General features: G+C 36.1%; 3 protein-coding genes across 3 annotated transcripts; 1 reads left to right on the plus strand and 2 right to left on the minus strand.

Moving 5' to 3' along the window:
- The first annotated feature begins 5,169 nt into the window (after window positions 1-5,169).
- LOC108457279 (U11/U12 small nuclear ribonucleoprotein 35 kDa protein) lies at window positions 5,170-7,986 on the plus strand. Its single transcript, XM_017756259.2, has 8 exons — window positions 5,170-5,443; window positions 5,527-5,624; window positions 5,712-5,763; window positions 5,908-5,978; window positions 6,274-6,364; window positions 6,448-6,523; window positions 6,862-6,940; window positions 7,314-7,986. Exons 1-8 carry the CDS (start codon window positions 5,308-5,310, stop codon window positions 7,713-7,715), a joined length of 1,005 nt encoding a protein of 334 aa, XP_017611748.1. The 5' UTR covers window positions 5,170-5,307; the 3' UTR covers window positions 7,716-7,986.
- Window positions 7,987-8,306: 320 nt separating this feature from the next.
- LOC108457280 (uncharacterized) lies at window positions 8,307-10,508 on the minus strand. Its single transcript, XM_017756260.2, has 3 exons — window positions 9,904-10,508; window positions 9,446-9,757; window positions 8,307-8,674 (listed from the first exon to the last, which is right to left on the minus strand). Exons 1-2 carry the CDS (start codon window positions 10,344-10,346, stop codon window positions 9,493-9,495), a joined length of 708 nt encoding a protein of 235 aa, XP_017611749.1. The 5' UTR covers window positions 10,347-10,508; the 3' UTR covers window positions 8,307-8,674; window positions 9,446-9,492.
- Window positions 10,509-11,412: 904 nt separating this feature from the next.
- LOC108454426 (uncharacterized) lies at window positions 11,413-13,938 on the minus strand. Its single transcript, XM_017752884.2, has 2 exons — window positions 13,719-13,938; window positions 11,413-13,506 (listed from the first exon to the last, which is right to left on the minus strand). The coding sequence occupies exon 2, from the start codon at window positions 13,486-13,488 to the stop codon at window positions 11,611-11,613; it is 1,878 nt and encodes a 625-aa protein (XP_017608373.1). The 5' UTR covers window positions 13,489-13,506; window positions 13,719-13,938; the 3' UTR covers window positions 11,413-11,610.
- Window positions 13,939-14,765: the final 827 nt, after the last annotated feature.

The raw sequence follows: 14,765 nt of genomic DNA on the forward strand, positions 1-14,765 counted from the left end.
CTTATTATTGCAATACAACTTCATTGGACCTTCCCACTTGATCTTCAAGTCTTCCAATATAATCTTTAGCCACAACAACTCACAAACTCCAAGAGCCATTGCCCTAAACTCAACTTCACATACTAGATCTAGCAACAACGTTTTGTTTTTACTCCTCCAAGTCACAAGGTTGCCTCCTAGGAAAGTGCAAGAACGAGAGGTTGATCTTCTATCAACCATAGATCCTGCATAATCTGCATCGGTATAGGCTTCAAGGGTTAAATTTTCTCCTTTTTAAATAAGATTCCTTTGCTTGGCGTGCCTTTTAAGTCTTGTAGAATTTGATATACAAGACTAAAATGTGATTCCTTAGGATTGTGCATAAACCGACTTACAACACCTCTTGCATAGGCAATATCCGTCCGGTATGGGACAAGTAAATAAGCTTCCTACAAGTTTTGATATGACCTTCTATCAACTGCTGTATCTTCTAATACATCTCCAGTCTGTGGTTCACCTCTATGGGTGTCTCTGCTGGTTTACAACCCAACTTGCTGTTTCATCAACATATCAACTATGTATTTTTTTTGAGATATGAATATTCCTTCCCAAGAGTGTGCCACTTCAATACCAAGCAAATATTTTAACTTACCTAGCTCTTTGACTTCGAATTCTTTTACTAGGCATTTTTTTAACTTCTCCATTCCTTCTAGATCATCACCAGTCACAATAATATCATCAACATAGACTAATAAAGCAGTCACTCCCCCTGAAGATGAATGTTTTATGAACAGAGTATAATTTCCTTGACTTTGTTTATATCCTAACTTGAGCATCACTTTGGTAAATCTTCCAAACCAAGCCCTCGGGGACTGTTTTAGTCCATATAAAGCCTTTTTTAGTCTGCAAACTGCCTGTCCTGTATTTAGACCGAATCTTGGAGGAACATCCATATAGACTTCCTCCTCAAGGTCACCGTGTAAAAGGGCATTTTTGATGTCAAATTGCAGTAATTTCTAGCCTCGGTTGGCAGCTAGTGATAACAATACTCTTACAGTGTTCATCTTTGCAACAGGGAAAATGTCTCAAGATAGTCTATTCCATACATTTGAGTGTACCCTTTAGCAACCAACCTTGCTTTGTACCTCTCCAAAGAACCATCGACTTATATTTCACTTGTGTACACCCAATGACATCCCACGGTTTCTTTCCTTCCGTAATTTCACTAAGTCCCATGTCTTATTTTTTTCAAGAGCTTCCATTTCAACCTTCATGGCAATTCTCCAATTCTCATCTTCTAATGCCTCGAATACGCTTTTAGGAATGGAAATAGAATTTAGGCTAGTAAGAAAGGCTTTGTGGTTATGGGACAAGTTTTTGTAAGACATGAATAGGTGCAAGGATGTTTTGTACAAGCTCTAGTCCCTTTTTAATAGCAATGGGAAAATCATCTAAATCAGTAGTATTAGAATTCAAAGTAGGTTCAGCGAGCTTACCTCAGTCGTATAGGAGAAGAAGATGATTGAACTTGCACTGGTGCCTTCTTTCTTGAGTAAACCAATAACAGACGAGTAGTGTCCTGAATTCCTCTTGGTGATTTAGGTGTACTAGGCTCGGTTTCAGGTTGTATAGGGTCATTGTTTCAAGTTGGGCGGGTTGGGTAGTAGGCAAGGTCCGAGTGAGAGTGTTTGATTCTTGGACAAGAGCCGAATGAGAGTGTTTAGAGCTGGAATGAGAGTGTTTTGTTGCTGGACAAGAGCTGGAATGTCAAGAAGAAAGAATTCTTTGTCCTTATCTTCGTGAATAAGATCTCCCCGAAGATAAGGACGAGTGAAGAAATTTTCTTGTTCAAAAAAGTAACATCACCGTTACAAAAAAATTTTGTGTGGTGGATGATAGCACTTGTACCCTTTTGAGTGGAAGAATATCAAGAAAGACACACTTGACAGCCCGTGGATCAAATTTCCCTCTATTTTGAGAATGAACATAGATAAAGGCGACACAGCCAAATACTTTGGGAGTAAGATTACTGGAGGTATTGAAATCAGGAAACAATTTGGCTAGAACTCGCATAGGACTTTGAGATTCAAGAACCTTTGTATGCAATCTATTTAACAAATGAGTAGCAGTTAGAACAGCCTCCCCCCAGTATTGTTTAGGGACATTTTTTTGGAACATTAGGGCTCTTGTAATGGCTAAAATGTGACCATTCTTTCTTTCAGCTACACCATTTTGTTGGGGTGTACTAACATAAGATGACTCATGTATAATGCCTTTTTCTTGAAAATATGTTGAGAGGAATTGATTGAAATAATCCTTGGCATTGTCTGACCTAAACCTTTTTATTTCGGCCCCAAATTGTGTTTTAATCATGTTGTAAAAAATTGGAAAAACAGACCTAACATCAGATTTTTGTTTTAAAAGAAAAATCCAAGACACACGAGTACAATCATTAATAAAGGATACAAACCACCGAGCTCTAGAAATATTTGAAATAGTGGATGGCCCCCAAACATCACTATGAACAAGAGTAAAATGAGTGGATGTTCTTTTATTGCTTTCTGGAAAAGAGGTACGTTTATGTTTTGCAAGTTCACAGATATCACAATGAAATTTTTCAATAGTTAATCCTTTGAATAGTGAAGGAAACATAATTTTAAGGACTCTAAACGATGGGTGACCAAGGCGAAGGTGATAGAGCCAAATTTGGTCTTTATTGGTTTTAATAGACTCGGATATGATAGATAAAGGTGAGGAATTCAGAACACTAACTTCTTCACTGGATTCTTCAAGATAGTATAGGCCACAATCATCCTCCTCGTATTCTGTTCCTGAAAAAGACACCGATTGTGATAGAAAACCACTTTACAGTTAGAGTCTTTGGTAATTTTTTTAATGGATAAAAGATTGGTAAATAATTTTGGAACATGAAGGACATTTTTAAGAGTAAGGTTTTTGTTTATAACAATATCACATTGACCGGCCATTGTGATCACAGAACCATCAGCTACTGTTATTTTTCTACTACTAGAACAAGGTGTATATAAAACAAATTTCTGTAAGGAGTGGGTCATGTGGTCTGTAGCTCCTGAGTTAATGACCCAAGAACTTTTGGTATCTGTATTTGAGACTTTAGAACTTTGAGGAGAGGATATACAGAAAGGGCCAAACTACAAGTACTGTTGAAGAAGTTTTTCCAATGATCCTAGCAAATTTTTCACTTCTCAATTTCTTCTTTATTGAATTCAATAGGTAATTCTTGAGAATTGTTTTTTATCTAGTTTGTCTAGTTGTATTTGCTCGTCCTTGTCCTTTGATTGTCCACCTTTTTCGAAAAATTTTTGTTTGTTGTCCGTGGCTTCCCATGGAGTTTCCAGATTTGTCTTTAGTGTGACGAGCCTTTTGCAGAGGGTGCACCATACGGAATCCTTGTTAAAAGACTTTGTACGTTCGATCTGTCTATTATCTTCACTAGTTGGTCGCTTCAGCCAAATCTCTTCTCATTTACATTAGTAACCAAGGTGAACTATCCACTTGATTGTTCTCCACCATAACTCCTCTTCTTCCTTCCTCAAGACGAACAATTGCAATTGTTTCATTTAGTGATGGTAGTTCCTCTTTTCCAAGTATTTGAACTCTTCGCATCAAACTCAACATTCATCCAAAGAAGAAAATCATAAATTTGATCCTTTTCAACAAACCTTTTCAGAGTCTTGCATCTTCATCTTGACTTCATCCGAATGCATGGTAATGATCCATCTCTTGCCACAAACTTTGCAATGATTGGAATACCCGTGATTGATCGACTTCCTTGCTTGGTGGATGAAATCTTAGTCTTGATTTCATAGATTTGAGTAGCATCTCGAACTTTAGAATAAGTCTACTTCACGACTTCCCATATTTCTTTGGATGTGCTAAGAAACATGCATGTATCACCGATTTACGGCATCATAGAGTTCCATAACCAGGACATTACCATAGAGTCTTGTTCATCCCAAGCATCAAATTTAGGGTCCCTTCTTTAGGTCCAGCCCGAGTAAGTGACTCACTTTCCTCTTCCTTTCAAGAAGGTACGAACCAGTTGGGACCATTTCGGATAATTTTTCCATTTAGCTTTGTAGGCTACTTGGATATTCTGAAACTCACTCATTGGATTTGAGTTGTTTATAGAAATTTTGAGCCTCCCGGTGTTATTGGTCTTGACAGTTTCAATCATGTTGTGTCGAACAAGTTCTATAGACTTGAGGACCTGTTGGGAGTCGAAAAAAAAAAAGCTAAAGAAACCGGCTAAAAAATCCCAAAAATTGGGCTAAATAACAGGCTCTGATACCATGTGAAAAATAAGATATTTTCTATTATTTTTTCCACAAGAGATTACATAACATAGTTAGCCTAACTAAGGTAACTTTACGCTAGGAAACAGAATAATTGTAAGGATATTGTACAGCCTTAAAGTTAGGGATAGAATATTTTTAGAATCATATTTGATATACTCAAATATTCTGAAATCTGACAGTAAGGTTGGCTATCTAGGGTATAACAAGATACTATTTTATTGTTTGGCTTTATGGAATTACAGGTAAGTTGAATGCATTGAAAATTAGGGTGCAGTGGAGGCGACTCAGAGACGGTGGGTGACTACTATTTGACGGACAAGAAAGGATGTTTGTAATTACATTTTTGAATACATGCATATATGTTTATATATTACAAGTATATGTTGGACTGAGCAGACTAGAGCAGCAAACCAAGGGAAGGCAATAGCTACTCTTTATTCATCCAATTGCTATATGCAATGCTCCGCTGCATTTATAGTGTAAAGTTATGAATGCATATGTAAATATACATAATAGGATGTTTATAATCCTTATATGTTGGTGCATGTATTATAAGTATCTTGGGCTAAGCTAACTTCTTAATTTTTGTATATATATATATTGTATTTTTCTAAAATAGAGAATGAAAGAATTAGACTTCTTAATACATAATTATATTAAAAAATAAAAAATATTGATATTTGTATTTTTATAATTTTATTTGAATAAAAATTAAAGCTGATTCAATTAAAATTTAAGGAGAAAAACATTTTAAAACCGGATGAGAAACTAAGAAAGGTCGGTAGAGTTGTAATTTAATTTAATTTCGCATTTAATTTAATTACATAAAATCTCAAATTATATATTTGGCTGCGGTCCTAATAGTTTTGTTGGGATCCATGTTATAGTTAAGTTTAGTTCGGCTCACAATACAACAGTACACGAACACAAAGGCTTTTCCTTTTAACCTTTTATCATTATTATCCAAAGTATTTTTGTGTGCGAGAACGCTATGAGCAGCAACATAAACTCGGTGTTCTACGCAGAGTCGTACCATCCTATTCAAGCTGGCAGCATCGACGGCACCGACATCCTCCCTCACGATAACGCCGTTTACCGAGCTCTTCTCTGCTCTAATGCTGCCCTCTGTATCTCTCTCTCACTTTTTCCACTCTTTTTCCTGTTTCTCTCTTTCTTTTTTGCTTATTTATTATTATTATTTTTGCTGAAGATGACCCTACGGGTGACCCCAAGATCATTGGTGATCCTTACTGCACCGTTTTCGTCGGTCGCCTATCCCACTTGACCACGGAACCCACTCTCCATAAGGTCCTAAAACCAAACCACACTTCTCTTTTCTTTTGATCTAAATTTTCTGCCTTTAATTTCACTGATGTATTTGTTTGGGTGTTTCAGGCTATGAGCAAATACGGCCGAATCAAAAACTTGCGCTTAGTCCGCCATATCGGTACCATTTTTGGGGGTTTTTATTTAATCTTTATTTAGCTGTGAAATATTACTAGTTTTTGCATATTAGATTATCTTTTCATTAAATTTTAGCTTAAGGGGATGATGCATTGTTTCTTTTGCTTGTGGGTCTCTTTGGTTGCAGTGACAGGGGCATCACGGCGTTTTGCTTTTGTTGAATTTGAAACTGAGAGAGAAATGCGTCGTGCATATCAGGTACTCAATATTGATTCATGTTCTCTCCCATTACCCTCTCTAGGTCCTACATCTTATCCTTGTACTACTTTATCCTTGCTCTCATAATTTAGCTCATTCTTCATGGTGATTCTTTAATATGGCAGCCAAAGTTGCTGACCGCTCATACACTACTAGCAACCTAAGTTCTACTCTAGAAATATTTATCTTATCCTTAGTTTTATTGTAATCAGGGAGATTTATCATCCATAACATCTTTAATGTCCATTTTATAAAATTAAAAGGGTGAACAAGTATGATGATTACTCCATTGCAGGACGCTCACCATGCAATTATTGATGACGCTGAAATTATTGTTGATTATAACAGGCAAAAGTTGATGCCTGGGTGGATTCCTAGAAGATTAGGTCAGTCTAAATTTTCTCTTCTTTTCCATTTCCTCGAGCTACAAAATGTTGCTGATAATGACAGTATTCCAAATTTCCAACAGGAGGGGGTCTTGGTGGTAGAAAAGAGTCGGGACAGCTTCGTTTTGGGGGACGAGAAAGACCATTTAGAGCTCCCTTGTAGGCGCCATTCTTCCTATAATTTTTATACATATTTTAATCTGTTATCTGATGCTCTTTATGTTTTATGGTTCTTGTGCCTTTCGAATTTTCATCATCAAAATTATTTCCTATGATATTCTTGGTTTCAATTATACTAGGAAATGATTATGATGAAAATTTTATCTAAAATTTTCCTCTTTTTGTGGAACTTTTGGGTTCCATTAAGGTGCAAATAGTGAAAAAAACTAGTAGTCCTATATTCATAAAGGTTTCTAGCCCTTGTGCCTAGGTTACTGAGAGCTGCACTTTTCTGTTTGCTATGCCATTACACATTCTCTATTTCCCTTGAAATCCAGGCAGCCGATTCCTTATGAAGATTTGAAAAAACTTGGAATAACTCCTCCACCTGAAGGAAGATACATGTCTCGTTTCCAGGTGCTGTCCCTTTCACCTTGCTATTGTACACAAATTTCAAACCCTAGGGTTGCATATGTGTATTCTGAAGTGGGACAAAATAAGTACTGAGAAATACATTGTTGCATAAGTCTTGCTGCTATGCATGATTCTGTTACTTGTACATTTGCTTTGCTTCCTGATTTTGTTAGAGTTGCTGGTGTACATAACTTTTATTATATTTTCCTTTATAATCGTAAATGACAGATTACTTTTTTTTGGAATCTTGAATATTCTCCAAACTGTTTGCCTCCTTATTGTTATTTGGAAAACTCTTTAGGTATTTTCCCTTGGAATATTTTAGCCTAACCTAATAGGATGTCATTATGATATCATTTTGCCCACCTGTTTCTAGGTCCCATCACCCCCTCGAAAACCAAGGAAGTTGGTGGAGAAGGAAGAATACTCTTACAAGAGGAGCTCTGTGGACAGAGAAGAATTATCCCAAAGAAGTAGCTCGATGGAGAGGGATGAACACAGACGGACAGTGGGGAGAAAGCAAGACTCCAGAAAAAGGAGTTATGTGGAGGAAGAATCCCAATATGGAAAAAGCTCTGAGGATAGGCCTGAGTGTTCTCCGAACACAACTTCTATAGAGACGGATCATGACTATAAGTGGCGTACTCTGGACAGAGAGGAGCACTATCATTCCAGGAGCAATGCAGAGGGGGGAGAAATCTCTCGGAAAAGGAGCTCTAGGGATAAGGAAGAACTCCCTAGCAAGCGCCATAGACATTATAGCCGGTCCAATCATTAAGCAAGGTCGGTCCCTTTGCAGATCAGCTGCTGGGCTAGTTGGTCCAGTGAACAACATATTGGTCTTTAGTAACATAAAGCGCTGATGAAGATTTGTTTTTATTGTTTTCTAATCAATAGCTCTAGAAATATGGGAGCTTGGTGTTGCTGAAGAAAAGTTTATTATATTAAGATAGTTGCAGCAGCATTTAGGTCACCAATCTCTTGGTTAAAACGTGTTGTTGTAATTGAATTTCAATCCTTGTTATTGATGCATTTAGTTTCATTGTTGACGTCATGTGTGCTACCACTTAATCCAAAATCCAATTGATAGATGATGTCTTTCATTGAATCGTTGTTGGATCCTATTCCATCTTAGATGGGGATTTGTCGGAAAATAAATTACAATGATGCTTCTTTGATACTGATGCGTCCATTCCACAAACATAACGAAAAAAGAAGACAGCAGCTTGCTGGAAATATTTAACTAAATGAAGATGAAAGTAGAATTGCGGGTTACAATACATGGCCTGCCTAACAAGTATTATAAAAAACAATGGTTTCACACCCATTCCAACCACCAAAAAACAGAGGAATTAAAGAATTGCATACATTTTGGAAGCTGAATTCTGGATTAAAACTATTTGGTTTGTTTAAAAGATATACAAGCCTTGATGATTTAGTCATACATACAACCTCCAATAAGGATTTAGCAAGTTTCTCCAAGGCTCCATATAAGTATGCTACAAATGCTATAATAATCAGGACTAATCTAATGTTCCAAGTTTTAAGGCTTTGAGACACCACTTCCAGCAAACTCATCAAGCTGAGTGCGAAGGCATGCATGCAACATCGGTCATGTGCTTCATTCAAAAATAGCAGCTCAGCTAGTTCATAGATGCCTATAATTCTCGTGTCACTAAGATGTCAATGACAAAAATTGCATTTCGACTTCAGCTGTATTGTTCGAAGTTAACACACCTGGATCCAAGGATAACAGGATCATAAGTTCAACCATAAAGATAACTAAACTAACATATTATGAATATTGAAAGAAAAAATTCAACATAAGAAGATACTTAAGTCATGTTCTTCAAATGCATCACAGAAAAATGATATTCATAAGTTTAAAGAATGATCATGTATGTACTATGTATGAATTTTCTTGGTGTGAGCTAATTATAGTGCTCAGTAATGTTATATATATATATATATTATAGTTTTCAATTATATATATGTTCGGCTTTTTCATGTGGTTGTAGTACAATACAAATGACTACGTATAAAAGAAAATTACAGAACTGTTAAGACTATTGAGTAAAGGAAGAAAAGAAAAGAAACCCATACAGCAGTAACATAAGCTATGGCCAACTCTCCTGGTTCAGTTGGCTAATCAGGTAACTTTCTAAAGTATTTCTTTATATTTCTAAGAAAACAGTTACTAGACATCTTTCCATTTTATGATCACCGGTTAAAATCAAGTTTCCACAAAATGATCCTCTCAATTCCAAAGTTTAGAGGAAAGATGATCACCAGATGCTTTGATATGAATTGTGATAATTAGTGACAAAAGGAAAAAGGATATTGCTACATCTTGACACAGTAAAAATTGAGAAGCTGCTAGGATGGGTAACAAAACATCAAATATGAGATGAAAAGAATGTATGCGTCTTAAAGAGGCTTTAAGGTGTCTAAACATTTCCCTCATTTGTTTAACAAAATTTGCTCAGAAAGTCAGTGGGTGAGTATCACCTTTGATTTTTGTAGCGTTTGTGACATGTGCAGTAGCTTTGAAAGGTTCAGGTGGCACATTCTTCCTTGATAGTAGCTTTACTACTGATTCCCCAAGAGGCAGCTCTTCTTTTGGCTTGGATTTGATGTACATATTCTGCCACTATGACATGAAACATAGGAGCAAGCTTACTTGATGACGAAACATTAAGACTTGCTTTCTTCAAGGCCCTGTTAACATGTTTCTGAGTCTTTTGGAAGTGCACGGTACAGAGAGAAGGAATGGCGGATCTCAGTATGGGCTTTCCACATGTTATAGGTCCCGCATGAGCACTGTACAAATTCAGGCCAAGAATAAATAAAATCAATCTTCAGCATCCTAGCTTTAGCCATTATCAAATTTGAAGAGAACCTCAACTTTCTAATTCTAATTCACATACATACAGACATACCCATTACATATAAATAAAAGAAGATACCTTTTGATGACATAAGTGCAAGCCTTATAAAGCTTCTGCTTGGAATCGGAGAGAATATGGAGATGACAAAATCTAGTCAAAGCCATGGCTTTGAACTTACATCCAACGAACAAACAATGTTGATTATTCTTAAAATTCGAACTAAAATTATTATCAACATGAACATTATCAGCAGGGGGGCTTTCAATGTTATCGAAAATGGGATTAACAACAACTTGGGCATCAGCTAGCTGTTGATTACCATTTTGCTTTGAAGGACTGATACCAAACTTCCAATAATAGTTCCTGTACTGGATCTTGAGGTTTTCCATAAGAGCCCAGTAATGGTCTCTGTAACATCGAGAAAGCTTCCTCAAGTGCTGCAATCGGCGCTTCAGGAGCTCTTCGCGCGTGAGATAGGCGCTGCGTGAGAGAACCACGTCCCGTGATAGAGGAGAAGACATGTTTTGAGGTTGATGAAAATGCTATTCAAAGCAGCCCAGCCGCACTTTGTGTGTTAGAAATGGAAATGGGGTTAGGTTTTCCACATAATAATCGTAATAATACACAATCGCCAAACTGAATGCTATCTTGATTGTGAAATCAAAGAACTAAATTAAATAAAAATTAATATTCTACTATTTATATATATTGATTGAATATTCTTTCAATAAAATTACTTTTTAGATAACAATAAAACTATTATATTGATATTTTATTTTTTCATATTCTTTACCTAAAATCTTTGAACAAAACCATTAAAATATACTATTTAAAATAACTTGTTTGTATATAAAACCTTTTACTGTTTTAATTATAATTCATTCAATAATTACATTTTTATATAAAATTTACATTTTATCCACAATTTAGTAATATACCATTTTATTTTTAATTTATAATAATAGTTGTGTCCAAAATTGTTTGCGAAATGGATTAAATATCGAACAACTTGCTGGTTAGCTAATCCCATCAATGGTCTTTAACATCCAGAACTACTGGTGTGGGCATTTTTTATTTTTTTAAATCAAGAATTGATCAGTTATGCTGTAGATATTTTTGGAAGGGGCAAGGCTACTGAGGCTAGGATTGATTGAGGCCAAATTTGTTCAGTAAAGACTGAAGGGGTATTAGGTATGAAGGAATCGGAGAGTTGGAATAGAGCTCATCAGAAACATACTTGCTGGGGAGGGTTATATATGTTGTAGCCGTATCTTTTAAGAGACTCTACTTTTTGGCAGAGGTATGCCGCCAAAATCTGGTCTGATATCAGATTATAGTAACACGAGTGCACTGCACTAGCATAAGTTGATTTGGTTCTTGTACTCGTTCCTTGCTGCTTCTTTTGGATACTGAAATACCCCACTTACCCAGACAGACAGACATACAAATACAACCATCTCACACGAAGCCAAGAGAAGAAACAAGTGCACTGCAAACGCATTTGAAGTACCTAATCTTGTTTAAATTAATTCCTCTCACCTAACATACTAAAATTGTATTTTCATTCAGGGTATTAGAAATGAGGGATAAAGTCAAATGCCGCTTTTATTTAATATTATGTTATCGTAATATTGACAAAAGGTGAGACAAAGAATACCTCAAACACTGGTGAATCATGATGTAAGGAACAACCGCCGTTATGGACTTTTATGTACGTAGTAATCTTTGTTACCTCTACTTCAGCTATCACTTTGCCATTTACTTGTTACCATACGAGAATCAAACCTACTGAATCTTTGCTTTCTTCAACCTGTACATTAAGCGTTCTATAGATTTTTGTATTCTGTTGTCATCTGTCTGCCTCACTGCCTGAGATGCCTGCTGTAAACTCTGAATCCCACGACCCAAACTGGCAATTGAGGGTGCTGCAGGAAGAGACTCAGCAGCACATTCAATACCATCTCCATATGCAAGCAAACTTGCGCAAGTTGCAATACTACACCCAAAAGTAGCCCATGGTAGGACCCCAGTCGGCTGCACTGGCCTTCTCCTCATTATTTCATAGAAAGCTGTTCTCATGGCTGATAAACTGGTTTTTTCAGCTGAGGCAATAACGCCATGGACCACCGTCCGGATTTTTTTAGCTGAAACAGCTGCCTTGAAGAGAGATGAATTCCCTCCGGAACTTGCAAGTCCAGGAGCCACCAATTTTGATGGACCAAGAGTTTTACCAAGAGCAATTCCAACGACCTTCTGGGTCTGAGTCATAACTAGCTTAACTGAAGCAGGAACATTCAAAGTCACAACCTTCATGAAGTTTGATGCAGGAATAACTTTAGACATAGATGAAGCTCCTAAAACAGTTGTAGCACCAACACCTACTGCCACCACAGGTTTATTAGATAATGACCGCTTATTATCAGTGTGGTCTGAGGTGTCCCCATCGCCTACATCATCCACAACAAGATGGGCAACTAAATCCTTGACCTCTGGAGGAACAGGAGTATTCCAATTGGTTCTGAGACCAGCCAAGCTACTAGCATCCACGATGGCTACTACGGTCTTGAACTTCTTAGCCTGACTTTGAAGAGCCTGTGCAAGGATTGCATGTGACTTGTCCTCAAAGGGGAGCTGAGAAAAACCAATCTCAAATGTTCTGCCATTTCGTAATTTGTCAATGGGTAGCCGGCCAGCGTTGTTAAGTGCAATTCTCAGTGCTTCAACAGCAATTCTGAAAGTGTAAACTTCTGACATTATTCTGATATCCACGGCTTCCCCTCTATTTACATCTAAAAGCAGCTTTTGTGAAACTGCTAGTGCCCTTCCAATTGAAGGAAGATCAACAAATATATCATGCAGATCCAAAAGCAGTGGATAAATTGATTGAGCAAATGATGGAGCCTCATAACTCCCCGTCAACAGAAATTCATTTGACCTCACCTCAGAAACTGAACCTGACTCCAATAAATCTATATGTGAAGATAACAACTTCACCATTTGTGACTGAACATCATTGGTAATGTAGAACCTCATAAACTTGGGAACTGGAACCAGAGTGCCTTCTTGTGGAACTAATCTACTAACTAGACCTTGAATTTTGCTCCCTGCCTCAACCTCCTTGGAGGAATCATTATCATATGCAAGAAAATTATCTTGTAATGGTGAGTCAAGCACCATAAAAGCTGAACCAATCTCCCTTGCTGCCCTCTTGGCAGCCAAGATATGGCCATGAAAACCAACACCAAAAATCTCTCTCAGAACCAATTTACCAGCCACATTATCAAACTGGTCCTTGTTAATCTTATCAACAAAGCATCGTCTGAGTACTTCAAAAGAGGAAGTGGGAACAGTGCTATCAACAAGGGTGTCTTCAGATTGAATATCAGAGAGAGCCGAGTGACCAATCTGAGCTACGACAGCATCTGGTCTAATTGCTCTAATAAGACACTCGGCATCAGCAGCTGACCTCTCAGATAAGTTCTGAGCAGAAAGTACGTAAATGACAGAGTGAGAGTGTGGTGGTCTAACAGCAAAAACAAACTTTTTAGTGTGGTCAGGTATTGAAAGCTTATGAACCAAGTCACGGGAGACTCTTAAATCATCGAATTTGAACACCGAAAGTGGCCATATATTTTGTAGCGTGGATAGGAAAGCAAAGGCCATTGCAAATTAAGCCAATTTCTATGAAGCAGAGGAGAGAGAATAATAGTTAGGATAAAAAAAGGGGTCTTCTCTTAATCTTTCATTCGTTTCAACTATTATTCTCTTGATAATTAGAGGCAGCAAAGCTATGTTCTTTAAATAAAGAAAGAAGAGCACGTAACCCTAAACTCCATAAGTGACGGTGAACAAGAATTCGTAAAAAGTAAAATAAAATTAAGAGACTGGTTTACCGTAAATCATGAAATGACATCAAATCTTCGAGACGGAAGAAACAAAAGCTATGGAATTGGAGGCGATGAAGGGTGTGCTTTGTTATTGACGTTGAGGTTTAAACAGAGAAGAAAAAGAGTGAGACGATTGAGGGAGGAATCGGCTGACTCCGTCTCTAACCCATGTTAATTTCTGTATTCTGTTATGCTATAAATTAGTTTGGGGTTTTCTTTTAGATAAATATTACTTTAGTCCCTAAACTTAAACTTGACAATTACGTTCACATTAGTAATTATACTTTTTTTTTTTCCACTTTGGTACATCAACTTTGCAACTAGATGCATTTTGGCTTTTGAACTTGGATTCTATCTAATTCTCATGTCGCGGTATTTTGAAATTATACCAAATCATCAAATGTCACAATCAAACTTTTATATTATTAAGTTTAAGTATCAAAGTGGACTTAATTACCAAATTTAAAGACTAAAACTTTCTTTTTGAAAGGAGGACGAAAAGTTATATTAACCCTTTTATTATTGAAATATATATAAATTTTATTAGAAGATATTTTTAATTTTAAGATTTGTATTTTTAATAATTTAGGATAAATATCAAAATTACACGTTAACTTTAATTTTGTGTAATTTTATACATAAAATTTTAATTTGATTCAATTCTCACAAACTATTAACATAATTACCGTTATAGCACAATTTTATGTTTATATATTACATATACAAATAATTATATGTATCTAGTATAAAATAAAGTGATGTATTTATTTCTTTAAATACATATAATTGAATTAAAATTAAAATTTCAAGTATACAAGTGAACTATAATCAAAGTTTTATTCCATATTAAATCAAAGTTTATATATAATTTTAAAATTTATTCCTAATATTTTTATATATTTTTGTACATTATATAAATTACTCATATTTCATAATTTATCAAGAGCACATGAAATAAATATATTATATGCTTAAGCATATTTAAACTCTCGGTATGTTACAATAATAATAATAATAATAAATATAACAATTGAACTAAATCTCAAGAGAGAG

This window comes from Gossypium arboreum, chromosome 9, assembly GCF_025698485.1.
Source record: "Gossypium arboreum isolate Shixiya-1 chromosome 9, ASM2569848v2, whole genome shotgun sequence".
Taxonomy (NCBI): domain Eukaryota; kingdom Viridiplantae; phylum Streptophyta; class Magnoliopsida; order Malvales; family Malvaceae; genus Gossypium; species Gossypium arboreum.

Bases quoted from the DNA above. Each gene is read 5' to 3' on its own strand.
- LOC108457280 (XM_017756260.2), bottom strand. From the start codon at position 10,346: ATGTCTTCTCCTCTATCACGGGACGTGGTTCTCTCACGCAGCGCCTAT. The intron at 9,758-9,903 runs GTATCTTCTTTT...GAATTTGTACAG, and splicing joins TGCACTTATGTCATCAAAAG to TGCTCATGCGGGACCTATAA.
- LOC108454426 (XM_017752884.2), bottom strand. From the start codon at position 13,488: ATGGCCTTTGCTTTCCTATCCACGCTACAAAATATATGGCCACTTTCG.
- LOC108457279 (XM_017756259.2), top strand. From the start codon at position 5,308: ATGAGCAGCAACATAAACTCGGTGTTCTACGCAGAGTCGTACCATCCT. The intron at 5,625-5,711 runs GTCCTAAAACCA...TGGGTGTTTCAG, and splicing joins CGGAACCCACTCTCCATAAG to GCTATGAGCAAATACGGCCG. The intron at 5,979-6,273 runs GTACTCAATATT...ACTCCATTGCAG, and splicing joins AAATGCGTCGTGCATATCAG to GACGCTCACCATGCAATTAT.